The sequence below is a fragment of the Delphinus delphis genome, chromosome 11 (genome assembly GCF_949987515.2).
Source record: "Delphinus delphis chromosome 11, mDelDel1.2, whole genome shotgun sequence".
In the NCBI taxonomy this organism is placed as follows: domain Eukaryota; kingdom Metazoa; phylum Chordata; class Mammalia; order Artiodactyla; family Delphinidae; genus Delphinus; species Delphinus delphis.
In genome coordinates, this window is record NC_082693.1 from 45387131 (window position 1) to 45406918 (window position 19788).

The window sequence follows — 19788 nt, forward strand, 5'->3', positions numbered from 1 at the left end:
AAATAAATTACAAGAAAAAAAAAAAAAGAGGAGGGAGGGAGAATCTATAGATTAGGAAAAATGTGAACCGATTGGAATGTCTGGATCTCAATCTAACTGTAAAATGATGTATAAAGTAAAAAATTGGAACACTGATTGGATATAATTGATCTTATGAAGAAATTGTTAGGATTTTTTCTTTTTAGTGTGATAATGGTATCAAGATTATGTTTTAGAGAATTCCCTGGAGGTCCAGGGAATTTAGGGCTCTGGGTTAGGGTTAGGGTTAGGGCTCTGTGCTTTCACTGCCAAGGGCCCGGGTTCCATCCCTGGTCAGGGAACTAAGATCCTGCAAGATACACAGCGCGGCCAAAAAAAAAAGAAAAGATTATGTTTTAAAAGCATCCTTGTCTTTTAGAGGTACATATTAATATATATATACATATATATATATATATATATATATATATATGTATATATTTATTTATTTATTTTTGGCCGCGCCGCACGGCTTGCAGGATCTCAGTTCCCAACCAGTGAAAGCCTGGAATCCTAGCTGCTAGGCCACCAGGGAAGTCCCCGTATTAAAATATTTACAGATAAAATGTTTTGGATTTACTTCAAAAATTGGGGTGGGAGAGGGAGTAGGTTGGAATATAAACAAGGGTGTCAACTGAAGCTGAGTGCAGATACATAGGAGTTCATGCTCGTCTCGCTTTTACGTAACCTTGAAAGTCACTCGCAATCCCACCAGAGATTTCCATTACTAACATTTTGTTAAATATTACTTCTATGTGCACTTACCTATTTATATAAATAGGATCACAATGAACATGATGCTTTGTAACTAGCTCTTTTCACTCAAAAGTATATTTAGTCTCTTACTTATAAAACTTTAAGTTGTTTCTAATTTTTAACTAATATCATAACAAGTCATTTTCTGATTTGCCTGATTATCACCTCTGAATTCATTCCTAGAAGTATCACTGCTGGTTCAAAGTATACATATTTAACATTTTGATACATGTTGCCAGATTGCACTCAGAAAGGCTGAGCATACTTATATTCCCACAGGACCCTCTTTCACTTCTCTGCCAACACCAACCTTTGTAGCTTTGCTAATCCAATGAAAACATGTCATCTCATTGTTGGGATTTTTTGTATTTCATAACTAGCAAGAATAAAAATATTCTCCTATGCTTATTAGCCATTTGTAGAGTGTGTGTGTGTGTTGTTTGCTTGTTCATGTTCTCTACCAGGTTTGCCTGTTAGGGTGTTGAACCTTTTTATTGACATGTAAGACCTCTTTGTGTATTAATGACATACACATTTGTCATATATGTTGCAAACATTTTCTCTTGGGTTGTTGCTTCAACTTCAATTATGCTATATGTGTGTGTGTGTGAGCGTTGTTTTTGTTGTTGTTGTTTTCCCATGTAGTAATTTTTTTTTTTTTTTTGCAGTACGCGGGCCTCTCACTGTTGTGGCCTCTCCCATTGCGGAGCACAGGCTCCGGACGCGCAGTCTCAGTGGCCATGGCTCACGGGCCTAGCCGCTCCGCGGCATGTGGGATCTTCCCAGACCGGGGCACGAACCCGTGTCCCCTGCATCGGCAGGCGGACTCTCAACCACTGCGCCACCAGGGAAGCCCTCAAATATTGTCTTTTTTAAAAAAATTATTTATTTATTTATTTTTGGGGACTGTGTTGGGTCTTCGTTGCTGCGTGTGGGCTTTCTCTAGTTGCAGCGAGCGGGGGCTGCTCTTCATTGCGGTGTGTGGGCTTCTCATTGCGGTGGCTTCTCTTGTTGCAGATCACGGGCTCTAGGCATGAGGGCTTCAGTAGTTGTGGCACATGGGCTCAGTAGTTGTGGCTCGCAGGCTGTAGAGCATAGGCTCAGTAGTTGTGGTGCACGGGCTTAGTTGCTCCGCGGATGTGGGATCTTCCCGGATTAGGGCTCGAACCCGTGTCCCCTGCATTGGCAGACAGATTCTTAGCCACTGCGCCACCAGGGAAGCCCTACATCATCATTTTAAATGGTACAAAGCATCCCACTAACTGCGTATCAGGGTAGTCAGTCAGACTGCAACTCTACATTCCCTTCCTAGATAACCTGCGGATGCTCTTAAACTAGTATGAGTGAACTTCTCTTATCTGCAACAATATTATCCAAGTCTAAGAAGTATGGGTGTAATATATTTAACCTGTCTTTTTTGGTGGATAAACTGAAATGAACTCCACCCAGCTTAACACACGTATGCAGTTTTGATTATTTCCTTTTGAGAACATCCTGGAAGTATAGTTGCTTAGTTAAAGTATATATTTTAAGGATTTTGATACATATTTCTAAAATGCCTGGGGAAGGGGGACATGTACGAATTTCTATCCCCACCTGCAATGCTTGTTTCACTGAACACTTGCCCAATGCATATACTAATTTCTTTTTAATCTTTGCCAATTTAATAGGCATTTAATATGCCATTTATATTTTTAGCTAATGTGGCTGAACGTACCTATTTATTGGCCATTTTTATATATATCTTTTGACATATTTTTGTTACTCTTCTGCCGATTTTCAATAGTTTAAAAATTACTAACATCCATACCCACCTTGACATCCTCTTTCCTAGTTCTGCCTCCTATCTAAGCTAATTTATGTACCTGATCTATGGATCTCATCTCCTCTTTTTTTTTTTACATCTTTATTGGGGTATAATTGCTTTACAATGGTGTGTTAGGTTCTGCTTTATAACAAAGTGAATCAGTTATACATATACATATGTTCCCATATCTCTTCCCTCTTGCGTCTCCCTGCCTCCCACCCTCCCTATCCCACCCCTCCAGGCGGTCACAAAGCACCGAGCTGATCTCCCTGTCATCTCCTCTTTCTTTATGGAATCATTCAATCAGTTATTCTCTTTGTTGGCAATATCTTTAACTACCAGGTTTTTTTCTCTTATACTAACAAACATCACTGTCTGTTCTCCTTACAGAGAAACTAACATTTTTCTTTCACTTGCCATTCTCCTCCGGCTACTGACCTTTCTCTTCTCCTTTACAGCCAAACTTCTTGAAAGAATTGTCTTCATATGCTGCGTCCACTTCATCCCGTTTCTTCAACTCATTACAGATGATTTACATTAAGGTCTTCAATGCTGTCTTTGTTGCTAAGATTTTAGTAACAGAATTATATCATATACATGTGAAAAAGCAGGACTTAAAATGGTTTTCCCCAAATATACTCAACTATGCAAAAACTATTTATGCAGAGAAAATAACATATGTAATATATGAAAATTTTAAGTTACTTCTGGATGACTGGTGAGTTTTATTTTCTTCTTTTAAAAAATATCCTCAGGGGCTTCCCTGGTGGCTCAGTGGTTAAGAATCTGCCTGACAATGCAGGGGACACGGGTTTGAGCCCTGGTCCGGGAAGATCCCACATGCCACAGAGCAACTAAGCCTGTGCACCACAACTACTGAGCCTGTGCTCTAGAGCCCATGAGCCACAACTACTGAGCCCGTGAGCCACAACTACTGAAGCCCGTGCGCCTAGAGCCCGTGCTCCACAACAAGAGAAGCCACCACAATGAGAAGCCCGCACACCGCAACGAAGGGTAGCCCCCACTCTCCATAACTAGAGAAAGCCTGTGCGCAGCAACAAAGACCCAACAAAGCCAAAAATATATATATATCCTCAGGACTTCCCTGGTGGTCCACAGTTAAGACCGCGCTCCCAATGCAGCGGGTGCGGGGTTTGATCCCTGGTCAGGGAACTAGATCCCGCATACCGCAGCTAAAGATCCCGCATGGGGCAACGAAGATCCCATGTGCTGCAACTAAGACCCCGCACAGCCAAAAAAAAGTCCTCAATTTAATTAATTAATTAATTTATTTCAGTGGTTACCCTTGTTTATTTCATTTTAGTTCACATTCCTTTAGACTAGTTAACAAAGGTAGTTTACGTTTATCCAACAAATATCTGTTGAGAACCAAATGAGCCGAGCCTCAATGCAATTGAGATAAATATAAAATATGCCCTGCCCACAAGGAGGTCTCCAAAGTTGGAAGAACAGATGTCACTAAATGAATCATAATTACTATGATAAATATGCAAATGTTCATAAAGAAGAGCATACTCTATCTTGAATGGGAGGTGGACAAAAGTCCCAGGGAAGGACTGTAAAGGACATAATACCTAAATGAGGATTTGAACGAAGAAAATTAAGGCAAGGAAGAGCATTTTTACCATTTGCAAAAGGAGCAGACTTGAAAAAGCGTAGTACTGCAGAAATTAAAAGTTAGCTGGAACATAAATGGGGGAGTTTAGCATGGAGAGGGAGGAGGGTGGTAATTAATGTCCCTTTGTGGCCAGAATTACACTGTGATCACTGTTACAAGTGATTAATCCCACACACTCTATTTTCTGTTCATTACATGGAAAAAAATATTCACATTATTTCCCTAACGGAATTCAAAAATTCCTTTTGGGGAAAGTAATTTCCCCAAAATTTCTTCATCTAAAATCCTTATGCCCTTACCATATCTCAAGGGGCAGTCTACAATTTGAGTGTGAATTTTAAGTTCTCAATTTGTGGCCCCATAAAATGTCCTTAAACAAGAATTTTATGTTGATATTAGAACACATTACAGTGTTAATCAGAAATTCTTAACTTACATTTTCTGAGAGGAGGCAGAAAAGTAAAGTAAAGAAATGACAGTCAGGAGCCGCTGGGCTACTTCATTTGGCCGAAAGGCTGAAAGAAGAAGGGGGTCGTGACCCAGATTCTCAGAGCTGGCGCTCCCGCCTAGGGCACGACTAGATAACCTGACAGGACAACTGTCTCCTGAAAGGGCCCTTCTTCCCTCTTCGCTCATCCCACATGGCCTCTGAGCGTCTCAGACTGTCCAGCTAACGGCGCCAAACCGCGGATAACCGCCAAGCCCCTCTGGTTGCCCCGGTAACAGCCAGCCACACCAACCCGGCTCCTTTAAATCTTCCCAGAATGCTGCGTGCCTTCTCCCATTCACTTCCGGGTTCGGAGGGCTGACTCCAGCTGGAAGTAGGTGTGTTTGTTGGTGGGTTGCGTTTCCCAGCGGTGTGCGATTACCGGGCCGAGTGTGGCGTGTTCACGCGGAGAGTGGTGGAGATTGTTTTGTTCTTTCCCTGTATTCAAAATGACTGGATCACTAAGGAAAGGCTATAATGTCCCCCAAGTTTTGGCGGCCCTGGAGAAGTGGATTTATTAGTTGCGAAAAAACAAAGCTAGAAAGCACTTTAAAGTTATATGCAACTTCATTTGTTGCTGTGATTTATTTAAGCAGCTTCAAACAACTTACTATAAAACAACTATTTTTGCTTTAGAGAATGAAGGCAAGCACACACAGGTGCAAACAAAACAAAACTCCCAAATTTCATCTTTCGCTCATGTGCCTGATGCACAGTGAGCCCAAACCAAAACGTGGGAGTTTGGAGCAGAGAAAGGTATGTTGCAGGGCCCAGCAAGGAGAAGGGACAGAGCTCCTGCTCAAAATACCCTGAACTCCCGGAAGGGTTTCTGCAAAGCATTTTTAAAAGCCAGGTGAGGGAGACTGGTTGCAGGGTATGTGATCAGGTCCTGCACAATTCTCTGGTTGATGTTGAGCTAATAGGGCGGTTAACATTATCAATCCTTAGGGGCCTATAGGGTCTGGGGGCTCATCATCATCAAGTAATTTCTTCCATTTGGTGGTGGTTTTAGCATCTGTAACTCAGGAAGTGTGCATCAGATACTATTATCTAGGTATTTCAGAGGAGCTACAGCGAGGATATGGGGGAGGGGGTCCGTCCTGGGAAGGCCCCATAGGGTCCTGCTCGGTTACATATCCACCCAGAAACAACCACTAAAAACACTTTGCAGCAGTCTTCCAGACCCTCTCTGTGCATATAATAAATTTCCAGCTTGTACATGCTATTTTGTAACCTAAAAAGCTTTTATGAACATATTTCATTTAAAAAACAACATGGTTGTATGTTTTCCATTGCACTTTTTGTTCAAACAGTTTCTATCCTTTTTGTTCTTAATTAGTACTGCAATGGAGAAATGAAAATCCTTATAGCTAAGTCTTTGCCCATGTTCTCATTTCTTTGTGGTGATTATTTTTCTCTTTTTACCTTAGTAATTTGTATTTGCACTTCCCTCTCTCTCCCCTAATGCCGTCCCATTCCACTCCTATGTCTTTATAGTATAAATGGATGAAGTTAACATATATGCCATCCAAAGGCTACTCAATTTTTTTAAAGTATACCTTTCTGATTATAAAGGTAATACATGCTTATTGTAGAACATTAGGAAAATTTGGAAAAATAATAAAAATATTCTGATACCTAGACAACAACTGATCATATCTTGGTGTACAATTTTCTAGTTTTCTCTCTGTTGCTTTCAGCAATGAACATTGAAAAAATGTTTGCTAATTTGGTGCGGGGAAATGAGAGCTTTTAATTTGCATTTTTTTGCTTATTCATATAGCTGAATAGTATTTCAAATGTTTACAGTCTGTGGTCCATTTCAGGCCCCATCTTTTCTATCTAGCCTTCCCTGAGAATTCCAGACTAATTACACTAACTTGAAATGGTCTAGTTTTCCATATGTGTATATTTTAGTCCTCTAACTAGATTAAGAGCTAGTTGTGTGGTCCTGGATTATTCAGTTTCGCTGAGCCCACTTTCTTTATCTGAAAAATATAGTGATAACAATATTTATTTTGCAGGGTTGTGGTAGGGATTAGAAATAATGTATTGCAGGTGAGCTCAATAAAAAGTAGCTTTTTTTTGTTACAGCTTTAGTAGTCTATGTACATAGAAGGTGTTCATAATATTATTTTTCAAATGAGTAATCCTAGCATCTCACTCAATTTAGATACTTATTGAGCACCTATGACACATAGGTACTGTTCATAATCCTCAATGTCTCTTGAACCTTTATGAATTAGATACATTTCTTACATAAATCATATGCTCCTCTCAACCTTAGAAGTTCTCTTATCCTGTTTCTGCTGCCATGCCTGGCCCATCATAGCAGGTACTGAATAAATGTGTGAGTTGAACTGAGTAAATTTACTGGGAAAAGAGAAACACAAATTAGTTAAAACCTGTCAGGCAGTGATGAAGCCATAATAGGTATGAAGTACTTTGTACATTGGGAGATCAGGAGAGATTAATTTTGCTTAAGGTATCTGGGAAGGCCCTGTGGATTAGGAAGATTTGATCAGGACCTGGATCATAAGGACTGAGGATGGGGGCTTAAAGTTGGAAATATGAGTTAAGGCTTGGAGTTATAAGTAAAAAGGTTGTATTTTGTTATGTTGATGAAAAAATTAATAGTCGATCTAAGAAAGAAATGGAAAATTTTATTTGAGCGAATCTGAGGATTATAACCTGGGAGACAGTCTTTCAGAAAGCTCTGAGCACTGTTTCACCCACTAGAAATCACAGCACAGTTAAAGAAGTTTTTGAGACAAAGTATTATACGTCAAATGAATTATTGACAGAAGGAAGGTTATCTCCCAAGGAGTTATGGAGTAGTGGGTCATCCTGACCCTATACAAGATTAAGAAGGAATATCTTCTAAGGAGGTCTGGTTAATGCAGATGCACAATATACTCTAAGGGGGAGGGAGGAGGCCCAAACTGGCAGAGAAAAATTTTGTTTAAATTTTTCTTGCCTTGCCATAAAATATGAATTTTATTTCATCAATTATCAGAGAGTTATTTGCAGTGGCAAAAGAGTAGGGTGGGCGAATGGGCCTAGAAGAGGCAGAAAAAAAGTAGTTGGGTCTTATATTTTGAGGGTTTTGACGCGACCATTCATTATAATTGCAGCTTTCAAACGTTTCTGAAAAACAGGGCTTTTAATATGGCTTGGGGCGTCAAGAGAGAGAGGTGGACCAGAGGCTGCAATTAGCCTGCTGGTGGACAAAGCAGGGAGTGCGAAGATGGCAGAAACCTTCAGAGGGAGAAGGGTATTTAATGGCCAGTACTGGTCAGGAGGTAAGGACAGAGTGTGCACGAGTAAGCAGGGCTGCGGAACAAGGCTTATGGGGACGGCACAAGCACGCTGAGCGGCGAAGGCCGAGCCCCCATCAGGCGGGTTGTAGCCTGCGAGGGTACTCTCTAACCCCAGCTCAGCCAGCAGGCGCTTGGCCCCGCCCCTTGCCCGCCTAGCAGCCGTCGCCCCGCCCCGTTACCGTCTTCCCTCCCGGCGCCCGTGGCCCAGCGCTCCTTCGGTCTCCGGGCTTGTGGACCCCTGCGGTCGTCGCCCGGCTGGCGCCAGGTCGGCTCGGCGGAGGGAGGGCCTGGGCTGTGGGTAGGCGGGAGGGAGGTTGCCTTTCCCTGTCTCCCCTCGGGCCGCCTGAGGCGGGCGGAAGCAGCTGCAAAGTCCGTGGGCGGCATGGCAGGAGCTCCGGATGAACGCGGCCCGGGCCCCGCTGCGGGGGAGCAGCTGCAGCAGCAACACGTCGGGTGCCAGGTCTTCCCGGAGCGGTTGGCTCAGGGGAAGCCACAGCAAGGGTTCCTCTCCAGCTTCTTCACCAACAACCAGAAGTGCCAGCTTATGCTCTTGCAGACTTTGGAGACAAGTAGGAGCCGTGAGCCTGGGGGCTGGGCGTCTGCGGAGGGTGCGGTGGGGGGTGTCTGAGAGCCGGCGGGCAGGGAGGGGCCTTGGTGCCGCTCCGCTAGGGAGCTCCGGGTTCAGCCCAGGTCGGGGGCGGGGTTCAGGCACCAAGTGCAGAGTTAAAGGCAGATTTTTGTGAGGGCGGGTGTGGGGGTCTGAGCCTCAGTTTCCATCAGAGGAAGCGCTGAGGCCCCTTTCAGCACTACTTTTGCTTGCGGCGTGATTGAGGAGTTGGGTTAGGAGTTTGCCCTTTCCGTCACGCGCACTGGTCTGACAGATCCTTTGATATTTTAGGTAAATTATGCAGTAATATGAGGAATTGAGAGTCCAGGTGAAGCAGAGTTTTAAAGAACCATGTTAATTAAGGCATACCTGCTGAAACTGCACAACTCAGATGGGATTTGAACCCCGCCAAAACTCAGCTTGGGACTTGAACCCGCAGACTGGGACTCGAACCCACTGCCTTTTAATTGAAATTGCTCTCCTGGTCTCAGGACTTAATGAAGCTCAGGTTCTTTATGTCTCACTGCAGAAGCAATTCGGCGAGAGGCAAAGTGATAGGTAAGAAGTAGATTTGTTGAGAGAGAGACACACACTCCATAGAGTGTGGGCCATCTCAGAAGGGGAGAGGCCCTGGGAGATACACATTCCATAGACAGAATACAGTGTCTCAAAAGGTGAGAGCAGCCAGGAAATATGGGTGGTTAGTTTTTATGGGCTGGGTAATTTCATAGGCTAATGAGTGGGAGGATTATTCCAACTATTTTGGAGAAGGGGTGGGGATTTCCAGGATTTGGGCCACTGCCCACTTTTCGGTCTTTTATAGTTAGCCTTGGAACAGTCATGGTGCCCGTGGGTGTGTTATGTAGCATACGCTAATGTATTACAATGAGCGTATAATGAGGCTCAAGATCTACTGGAAGTTGAATCTTCTTCCATCTTGGGCCTAATCGGTTCTAACCAGGTTTTAACCAGTTTATGTCGTGTCCACAACAGCTCTGTCATTCTTTAAGGGTTGTGCCCTGCCCTCTTCCCTCCTGTTAAAAACAAGTTTTGCAATCCTACCCTTTGATGGAAAGGGTTCTTAACCTTCATACATGGGTGGACGTCAGAGTGTAGAAATTCCTGACATGGACTACGAAACCGTATGTGTATGCCCCTAAGTGCATTTTTCTGGGGAGAGAGTTCATAGCTCCATGATATTCTCAGAGAGACCCACGATCCCAAAAAGGTTAAGAACCACTGTTGTGAGTTAAATAGGGACACCATCTGCTGACCAATTTTTCTCTAATCCCAGGGACATTGCACTAGAGATTTCTTAACTTTTTTACATTGCCATCTAAAGTTTACTTTAGGTACATTTAGAAAATCAAAGACTTAAACTTATTGTTCCAAAGTAAGGTTACTGTTTAATAGCTGGCCAGTCACACTTCGAAAGTCAACCACCCAATTATTTTCCAGCCTTCTTGAGATTACCTGCATCTAGGGAGTCAAGGGAGGAGGAGGGGGAGTAGAGAAAATGATGTCATTGTATTTACTTTGCAAATATGTATTGAATGCCTCCTAGGTTCTGGTTTGGGCAAATACAGAGAGGAGTTGGGACCCTGCCTTTAAGATGTTTCAAAGTGGAATGCAGTGGAAAGAACGTAGGCTGCAGAATTAGACATGGGTTCAAATTTTGATCCCTTGTTACGTATGGAAGAGTGATTTAACTCTCTGATCCTCTCTATCTTTATCTGAGGGGAAAAAAAAAAGGGAGTGGGGGAGGGATAAAAATACCCCTTTTAGGGTTGTTGTGAGGAATAGATTTTATGAGTGTAAAGGGCCAGCATATCAGGAGCTGAGTAAAGAAAAGGTAGCTGTTCTTACAGTGGCAGAGCCAAAAAGTGGATGAAGAGTTGATATAGGCAGGATATGAGGAGGGTGAGGTGCTGAACTTGAGACCCAGTAGGAATTAACCCGCCTCAGCCTTTCAAGGGGAAGGCTGCTGGGAGAACCTGTTGGTAGTATTAAAGCATCAACTTAAAGCTGTAAAATCCTATCCCTGGGGCGAGTGTGATGGGAGAAATCAGACCTCAAGGGCGACCTTTGTTTTCTTTTTCTCCAAAGCAAATCCATTCCAAATACTGCAGGTCCTTTTTGAAGTACCAAACCAATGTGCTCCCAGAAATTTTTTTTTTTAAGAGGACTGTAGGCTTTTGAATCCATTTCAACTTTGTAAAACTCTTAGTTGCTTGAATAATAATGCACTTAGTATGGTGCCTGATACCTGATATACACTAAATAATACTTATTATTAATAATAATTGTTTTATTGTTAACACTCTTAAGAGGGGTCAGGTTAGTAAAGCAGTAACCTATACCTAACTTTCTCATCCCACACTAATTTTACTCACCTGTTTTTGCTTTCAGCACTTAAAAACCTTGGTTTTTTTCTCTCTTTTTTTTTTGCTTGCATGTAATTTGCTGTGCATTTATACTCTCAGACAGGACATCTATGCGAAAAGTTGATATTAGAGGCACTTGGGTTCATAATACTTTGCTGTAATTTAGCAGGCACATAGATTCTTTTTTTTTTTATAAATAACAACTTTTATTTGTATTTTTCTCTTCTTGCTTTTTTTTTAAGCATCTTTATTGGATTTTAATTGCTTTACAGTGTTGTGTTAGTTTCTGCTGTATAACAAAGTGAATCAGCTATATGCATATGTATATCCCCATATCCCCTCCGTCTTGTGTCTCCCTCCCACCCTCCTTATCCCACTCCTCTAGGTGGTTGCAAAGCACTGAGCTGATCTCCCTGTGCTACGCAGCTGCTTCCCGCTAGCTATCTATTTCACGTTTGGTAGTGTATATATGTCAATGCTACTCTCTCACTGTATCCCAGCTTACCCTTCCCCCTCCCCATGTCCTCAAGTCCATTCTCTACGTCTGTGTCTTTATTCCTGTCCTACTCCTAGGTTCCACTTTTTTTTTTTAGATTCCATATGTATGTGTTAGCATACGGTACTTGTTTTTCTCCTTCTGACTAACTTCACTCTGTATGACAGACTCTAGGTCCATCCACCTCACTACAAATAACTCAGTTTCATTTCTTTTTTTTCTTTTTTTTTTTTTTTTTTGCGGTACGCGGGCCCCTCACTGCTGTGGCGTCTCCTGTTGCGGAGCACAGGCTCCTGATGCGCAGGCTCAGCGGCCATGGCTCACGGGCCCAGCCGCTCTGCGGCATGTGGGATCTTCCCGGACCGGGGCACGAACCCGTGTCCCCTGCATCAGCAGGCCGACTGTCAACCACTGCGCTACCAGGGAAGCCCTCATTTCTTTTTATGGCAGAGTAATATTCCATTGTATATATGTGCCACATCTGCTTTATCCATTCATCTGTCGATGGACACTTACGTTGGTTCCTTGTCCTGGCTGTTGTAAATAGTGCTGCAATGAACATTTTGGTACATGACTCTTTTTGAATTATGGTTTTCTCAGGGTATATGCCCAGTAGTGGGATTGCTGGGTCATATGGTAGTTCTATTTTTAGTTTTTTAAGGAACCTCCATACTGTTCTCCATAGTGGCTGTATCAATTTACATTCACACCAACAGTGCAAGAGGGTTGCCTTTTCTCCACACCTCCTCCACCATTTATTGTTTGTAGATTTTTTGATGATGCCATTCTGACCAGTGTGAAGTGATAACCTCATTGTAGTTTTGATTTGCATTTCTCTAATGATTAGTGATGTTGAGTGTCCTTTCAAGTGTTTGTTGGCAATCTGTATATCTTCTTTGCAGAAATGTCTATTTAGGTCTTCTGCCCATTTTTGGGTTGGGTTGTTTGTTTTTTGATATTGACCTGCATGAGCTGCTTGTGTATTTTGGAGATTAATCCTTTGTCCATTTCTTCATTTGCAAATATTTTCTCCCATTCTGAGGGTTGTCTTTTCGTCTTGTTTATGGTTTCCTTTGCTGTGCAAAAGCTTTTAAGTTTCATTAGGTCCCATTTGTTTATTTATTTATTTATTTATTATTATTTTTTTAAAGAAGATGTTGGGGGTAGGAGTTTATTAATTTATTTAGTTTTGGCTGTTTTGGGTCTCCGTTTCTGTGCGAGGGCTTTCTCCGGTTGTGGCGAGCGGGGGCCACTCTTCATCGCGGTGCGCGGGCCTCTCACTGTCGCGGCCTCTCTTGTTGTGGGGCATAGGCTCCGGATGCGCAGGCTCAGTAGTTGTGTCTCGCGGGCCTAACTGTTCCACGGCATGTGGGATCCTCCCAGACCAGGGCTCGAACCCCTGTCCCCTGCATTAGCAGGCAGATTCTCAACCACTGCGCCACCAAGGAAGCCCCTATTTTTTTTTTTTTTTTTGCCGTACTTGGGCCTCTCACTGTTGTGGCCTCTCCCGTTGCGGAGCACAAGCTCCGGACGCGCAGGCTCAGCGGCCACGGCTCACGGGCCCAGCCGCTCCGCGGCATGTGGGATCTTACCGGACCGGGGCACGAACCCGTGTCCCCTGCATCGGCAGGCAGATTCTCAACCACTGCACCACCAGGGAAGCCCCGGAAGCCCCTATTTTTGTTTTTATTTCCATTTCTCTAGGAGGTGGGTCAAAAAGGATCTTAATGTGATTTATGTCATGGAGTGTTCTGCTTATGTTTTTCTCTAAGAGTTTGATAGTGTCTGGCCTTACATTTAGGTCTTTAATCCATTTTGAGTTTATTTTTGTGTATGGTGTTAGGAAGTGTTCTAATATCATTCTTTTACATGTAGCTGTCTAGTTTTCCCAGCATCACTTATTGAAGAGGCTCTCTTTTCTCTATTGTATATTCTTGCCTCCTTTATCAAAGATAAGGTGACCATATGTGCGTGGGTTTATCTCTGAGCTTTCTATCCTGTTCCTTTGATCTATATTTCTGGTTTTGTGCCAGTACCATACTGTCTTGATTAGTGTAGCTTTGTAATATAGTCTGAAGTCAGGGAGCCTGATTCCTCCAGCTGTTTTTCTTTCTCAAGATTGCTTTGGCTATTCGGGGTCTTTTGTGTTTCTATACAAATTGTGTATTTTTTTCGTTCTAGTTCTGTGAAAAATGCCATTGGTAGTTTGATAGGGATTGCATTGAATCTGTAGATTGCTTTGGGTAGTATAGTCATCTTCACAATGTTGATTCTTCCAATCCAAGAACATAGTATATCTCTCCATCTGTTTGTATCATCTTTAATTTCTTTCATCAGTGTCTTATCGTTTTCTGCATACAGGTCTTTTGTCTCCTTAGGTAGGTTTATTCCTAAGTATTTTATTCTTTTTGTTGCAGTGGTAAATGGGAGTGTTTCCTTAATTTCTTATTCAGATTTCTCATCATTAGTGTATAGGAATGCAAGAGATTTCTGTCCATTAATTTTGTACCGTTACTTTACCAGATTTGTTGATTAGGTCTAGTAGTTTTCTGGTAGCATCTTTAGGATTCTCTAGGTATAGTATCATGTCATCTGCAAACAGATGACTTCTTTTCTGATTTGGATTCGTTTTATTTCTTTTTCTTCGCTGACTGCTGTGGCTAAAACTTCTAAAACTATGTTGAATAATAGTGGTGAGAGTGGGCAACCTTGTCTTGTTCCTGATCTTAGAGGAAATGGTTTCAGTGTTTCACCATTGAGAACGTTGTTGGCTGGGTTTGTCATATAGCCTTTATTATGTTGACATAGGTTCCTGCTATGCCTACTTTCTGGAGAGTTTTTATCATAAATGGGTGTTCAATCTTGTCGAAAGCTTTTTCTGCATCTATTGAGATTATCATATGGTTTTTATCCTTCAGTTTGTTAGTATGGTGTATCACATTGATTGATTTGCATATATTGAAGAATCCTTGCATTCCTGGGATAAACCCCACTTGATCATGGTGTATGATCCTTTTAATGATCATTTTAATGTGCTGTTGGATTCTGTTTGCTAGTATTTTGTTGAGGACTTTTGCATCTAACTACTTCAGAGATATTGGCCTGTAGTTTTCTTTTTTGTGACATCTTTGTCTGGTTTTGGTATCAGGGTGGTGGTGGGCTCGTACAATGAGTTTGGGAGTGTTCCTCCCTCTGCTATATTTTGGAAGAGTTTGAGAAGGATTAGGTGCTAGCTCTTGTCTAAATGTTTGATAGAATTTGCCAGTGAAGCCATCTGGTCCTGGGCTTTTGTTTGTTGGAAGATTTTTAATCACAGTTTCAATTTCGGTGCTTGTGATTGGTCTGTTTATATTTTCTATTTCTTCCTGGTTCAGTCTCAGAAGATTGTGCATTTCTAAGAATTTGTCCATTTCTTCCAGGTTGTCCATTTTATTGGCATATAGTTGCTTGTAGTAATCTCTAATGATCCTTTGTATTTCTGCAGTGTCAGTTTTTACTTCTCCTTTTTCATTTCTAATTCTGTTGATTTGAGTCTTCTCCCTTTTTTTCTTGATGAGTCTGGCTGATGGTTTATCAATTTTGTTTATCTTCTCAAAGAGCCAGCTTTTAGTTTTATTGATCTTTGCTATTGTTTCCTTCATTTCTTTTTCATTTATTTCTGAGCTGATCTTTATGATTTATTTCCTTCTGCTAACTTTGGTGTTTTTTTGGTTGTTGTTCTTTCTCTAATTGCTTTAGGTGTAAGTTTAGATTGTTTATTTGAGATTTTTCTTGTTTCTTGAGGTAGGTTTGTATTGCTATAAACTTCCCTCTTAGAACTGCTTTTGCTGCATTCCATAGGTTTTGGATCACCGTGTTTTCGTTGTAATTTGTCTCTAGGTATTTTTTGATTTCCTCTTTGATTTCTTCGGTGATCTCTTGGTTATTTAGTAACGTAGTGTTTAGCCTCCATGTGTTTGTGTTTTTTACGTTTTTTTCCCTGTAATTGTTGATTTCTAATTTCATAGCACCGTGGTCGGAAAAGATGCTTGATATGATTTCAGTTTTCTTAAATTTACCAAGGCTTGATTTGTGACCCAAGATGTGATCTATCCTGGAGAGTGTTCTGTGTGCACTTGAGAAGAAAGTGTAATCTGCTCTTTTTGGATGGAATGTCCTATAAATATCAATTAAATCTATCTGGTCTGTTGTGTCATTTAAAGCTTGTGTTTCCTTATTAATATTCTGTTTGGATGATCTGTCCATTGGTGTAAGTGAGGTGTTAAAGTCCCCCACTATTATTGTATTACTGTCGATTTCCTCTTTTATAGCTGTTAGCAGTTGGCTTATGTATTGAGGTGCTCCTATGTTGGGTGCATATATATTTATAATTCTTTTATCTTCTTGGATTGATCCCTTTGATCATTATGTAGTGTCCTTCCTTGTCTCTTGTAATAGTCTTTATTTTAAAGGCTATTTTATCTCATATGAATATTGCTACTCCAGCTTTCTTTTGATTTCCATTTGCATGGAATATCTTTTTCTATCCCCTCACCTTCAGTCTGTATGTGTCCCTAGGTCTGAAGTGGGTCTCTTGTAGACAGCATATGTACAGGTCTTTTTTTGTATCCATTCAGCCAGTCTGTGTCTTTTGGTTGGGGCATTTAAGCATTTACATTTAATGTAATTATCGATATGTATGTTCCTATTAACATTTTCTTAATTGTTTTGGGTTTGTTTTTGTAGGTCTTTTCCTTCTCTTGTGTTTCCTGCCTAGAGAAGTTCCTTTAGCATTTTTAGCTGGTTTGGTGGTGCTGAATTCTCTTAACTTTTGCTTATCTGTAAAGGTTTTAATTTCTCCATTGAATCTGAATGAGTTGCTTGTTGGGTAGAGTAATCTCGGTTGTAGGTTTTTCCCTTTCAGCACTTTAAATATGTCCTGCCACTCCCTTGTGGCTTGCAGAGTTTCTGCTGAAAAATCAGCTGTTAACCTTATGGGGATTCCCTTGTATGTTATTTGTTGCTTTTCCCTTGCTGCTTTTAATATTTTTTCTTTGTATTTAATTTTTGATAGTTTGATTAATATGTGTCTCAGTGTGTTTCTCTTTGGGTTGATCCTGTATGGTACTCTCTGCACTTCCTGGACTTGACTGACTATTACGTTTCCCATGTTAGGGAAGTTTTCAACTATAATCTCTTCAAATATTTTCTCAGACCCTTTCTTGTTCTCTTCTTCTTCTGGGAGCCCTATAATTCGAATGTTGGTGTGTTTAGTGTTGTCCCAGAGCTCTCTGAGACTGTCCTCAATTCTTTTCATTCTTTTTTCTTTATTCTGCTCCCTGGCAGTTATTTCCACCATTGTATCTTCCAGCTCACTTATCTGTTCTTCTGCCTCAGTTATTCTGTTATTGATTCCTTCCAGAGTATTTTTAATTTCAGTAATTGTGTTGCTCATCACTGTTTGTTTGCTCTTTAGTTCTTCTAGATCCTTGTTAAATGTTACTTGTGTTTTCTCCATTCTGTTTCTGAGATTTTGGATCATCGTTACTCTCATTACTCTGAATTCTTTTTCAGGTAGTTTGTCTATTTCATCTTCCTTTATTTGGTCTTGTAGGTTTTTTATCTTGCTCCTTCCTCTGTAACATTTTTTTGTCGTTGCATTTTTTTTTTTTTTTTAATGGGTGGTGCCGTCTTCTTGTCTTACTGGTTGTTTGGCCTCAGGCCTCCAGCACTGGAGTTTGCAGGCAGTTGGATAGAGCTGGGTCTTGGTGCTGAGATGAGGACCTCCAGGAGGCCTCACTCTGGTTGATATTCCCTGGGGTCTGAGGTTCTCTGTTAGTCCAGCGGTTTGGACTCAGTGCTCCCACCACAGGAGCTTGGCCCGATCTCCCGCCTGGGATCCAAGACCCCACAAGCTTTGTGGTGCATTAAGAAAAGAAAAAAAAAAGGAAGAAAGAAAGAAAAAAGGAACAGTACAATATCAAAGAATAAAAAACAAAATAAAATTAGAAAGATAAAAAAATATATTAGGAAAAATAAAACTATAATTGAAACAACTGCAGCAGGGTAAAATAAAACCACAAGAGAAAAAAAGAAAAAAAAAGGGGGGGGTGAACAAGCCAAAAGGAGAGAACAATAACAAAGTATAAAGAATAAAATAAAATTAGAAAAATAAAAGAGTAAAAAAAATAAAAATATAAAAGAATGAACAACAATGAATCAACAAGGTAACACAGAACCCTAATGTAAAAATGGAAAAAAAAAAAAGGCCTTGGCTATGGGGGTGAAACTTAGACAGGGGCGGAACTCAGGCAGGGGTGGGGTTTAGGGTGGGGCAGAACCTAGGCAGGTTGGGGGTGATGTTTGAGCATGGTGTGGGGCCTCTGCTTAGGACCTGCCCACGGAAGGGGAGAGGCAGCACGTCAAAAGGATGGCCTCTGGAGTGTGGAGTTCCGGAGTTTGGAGGTAGGGTGCTGAGTGAGGGTGTGTGGGTGGGGTTTAGGTCCATTGCGTTGGAGGGGGTCTCAGAGGGTGTCTCCGAGTGTAGAGGTGGGGCCCTGGGTGTGGTTAGAGGGGTGGGCCTTGGGCTCTGTGGGGCACAAGGGAGGCTCCAATGGCAGAGGATTAGGCCTCCCGGTGCCTAAGTGGACAGGGAAGGCACTGGCTCCATTCCTTCGTGCCCCTCCCCCACTGTCTCCCGCAGGGTCTCCCCCATCGCCACTGGACACCTAACTGGGGGGGGTCCCGCTGGGTGTAGGAACTCCTCCCCTCCCCCAGCCACCCCTCTGGGGTGCTGGTCCCGGAGGTCCAGCCTTTACTTTTGCTCCCCCTTCCCTCCCTCCCACTCCCTCAGGACCCGTGTGGCTGGAGGGGGCCTAGGTGGGCGGAGGATCAGGCCTGGGATCTCAGCAGGTTCCTGGGGGCCCAAGTAGTCAGGGGAAGCATGGCAACTCCCCCTTTTGATACTCTGCCCTCCCAGTGGTTCCCCAATTTCCCCCTTCGGCCGTGGGAATCCCTTGCCCTCCCCCAGCCGCCCCTCAGGGGCGCCAGTCTTGTCCGGCCTCCGCTTCTCCTCCCCCTTCGCTCCCCCAATGCCCCACGTCCTACCCAGTTGCTGGGGGTTCCTCCCATCCCCTTAGGTGTCTGTGGTCCCCCACTGGTGCCTGGTAGGTGCCCTAATTGTGAGGAGACGCGCATTCTGCATCCTCCTAGTATGCTGTCTTGACTCCGCCCCCCACTTTTTTTTATAAAGTTTTTTTTTTTTAATTTTATTTATTTTTGGCTGCATTGCGTCTTCGTTGCTTTGTGCGGGCATTCTCTAGTTGTGGCAAGCAGGGGCTACTCTTTGTTGCAGTGCTTGAGCTCATTGTGGTGGCTTCTCTTGTTGCAGAGCATGGGTTCTAGGCACGCAGGCTTCAGTAGTTGCAGCACAGAGCTCAGTAGTTTTGGTGCACGGGCTTAGTCGCTCTGCGGCATGTGGTATCTTCCCGGACCAGGGATCAAACCCGTGTCCCCTGCATTGGTAGGCAGATTCTCAACCACTGTGCCACCAGGGAAGTCCCTCATAGATTCTTAGAAGTGGGGGGGCCTCAGGAGTCATCTAGGCCTTTCCAACCCCCATCACTGACCGGAAACCTCTGTGCCATCAGTTGACCAGAGTGTTTATAGACCTCTGCTGGAACAGATTATCTTTGAGGCCCTTTGAGGCTATTGGGCTCTTGTATCGACAGCTTTGATTGTTGGAAAAATCCTTTCTCATACTGAGTTGAAATGTGCCCTTTGTAACTTCTGCCCTTTGGTCCTTGTGCTGCCCTCTGAAGAAATGTTGGCTGAATTTATTCCCACACGGCACCCCTTCAGGTACTTGAAGCTACTGTGGCCCTAGTTAAGCCTTTTTTCTCTTTTCCAAATCTACAGATCCCTTTCTTGCTTCCTGTGGAAAGTAGTCCTGCACTGTTCTAGTCACTTTCTCCCATGGAACAGCTTCGGTTGGCAGGTCCTGTTTAGAGTATGGTACTCAGAATGGGACACTATTCACAGACCAGGACAGACAATAGTGGGGCTACCTACTGCCTTCCTCTAACCTGGATACTATGCTGCTATTTGTTTCTATGGATATTGGTCCCAAATTTTCTCAGTCTTTTGGGGGGGGTGTGTGTGTGTGTGTGTGTATATATATATTTTTTTTAATTAATTTATTTTAAAAATAAATTTATTTTATTTATTTATTTTTGGCTATGTTGGGTCTTCGTTGCTGCATGCAGGCTTTCTCTAGTTGCAGTAAAAAGGGGCTAC

General features: G+C 42.5%; 1 protein-coding gene and 1 long non-coding RNA gene across 12 annotated transcripts in view; one reads left to right on the plus strand and one right to left on the minus strand.

The window, feature by feature from the left end:
• The window catches only part of ATP23 (ATP23 metallopeptidase and ATP synthase assembly factor homolog), a 97124-nt gene that overhangs the window by 67361 nt on the left and 9975 nt on the right, over positions 1 to 19788 (plus strand). Inside the window, exons 1-3 of one of the 11 annotated variants that reach the window (XM_060025120.1) lie at positions 8213 to 8605; positions 9126 to 9192; positions 17885 to 17958. The exons of 3 other annotated variants lie outside the window; for them this stretch is intronic. In XM_060025120.1, the coding sequence (XP_059881103.1) occupies positions 8410 to 8605; positions 9126 to 9192; positions 17885 to 17958 (337 nt within the window). In that variant the 5' untranslated portion in view covers positions 8213 to 8409. Of the gene's footprint in view, positions 1 to 8212; positions 8606 to 8925; positions 9193 to 17884; positions 17959 to 19788 lie in introns of those variants that run through there. 7 more of the 11 variants (XM_060025115.1, XM_060025111.1, XM_060025113.1 and 4 more) reach the window with 7 other exon arrangements.
• Positions 1571 to 4952, minus strand: LOC132433835 (uncharacterized). Its single transcript, XR_009521215.1, has 3 exons — positions 4657 to 4952; positions 3020 to 3145; positions 1571 to 1951 (listed from the first exon to the last, which is right to left on the minus strand). It is a non-coding gene; the product is annotated as an uncharacterized lncRNA (long non-coding RNA).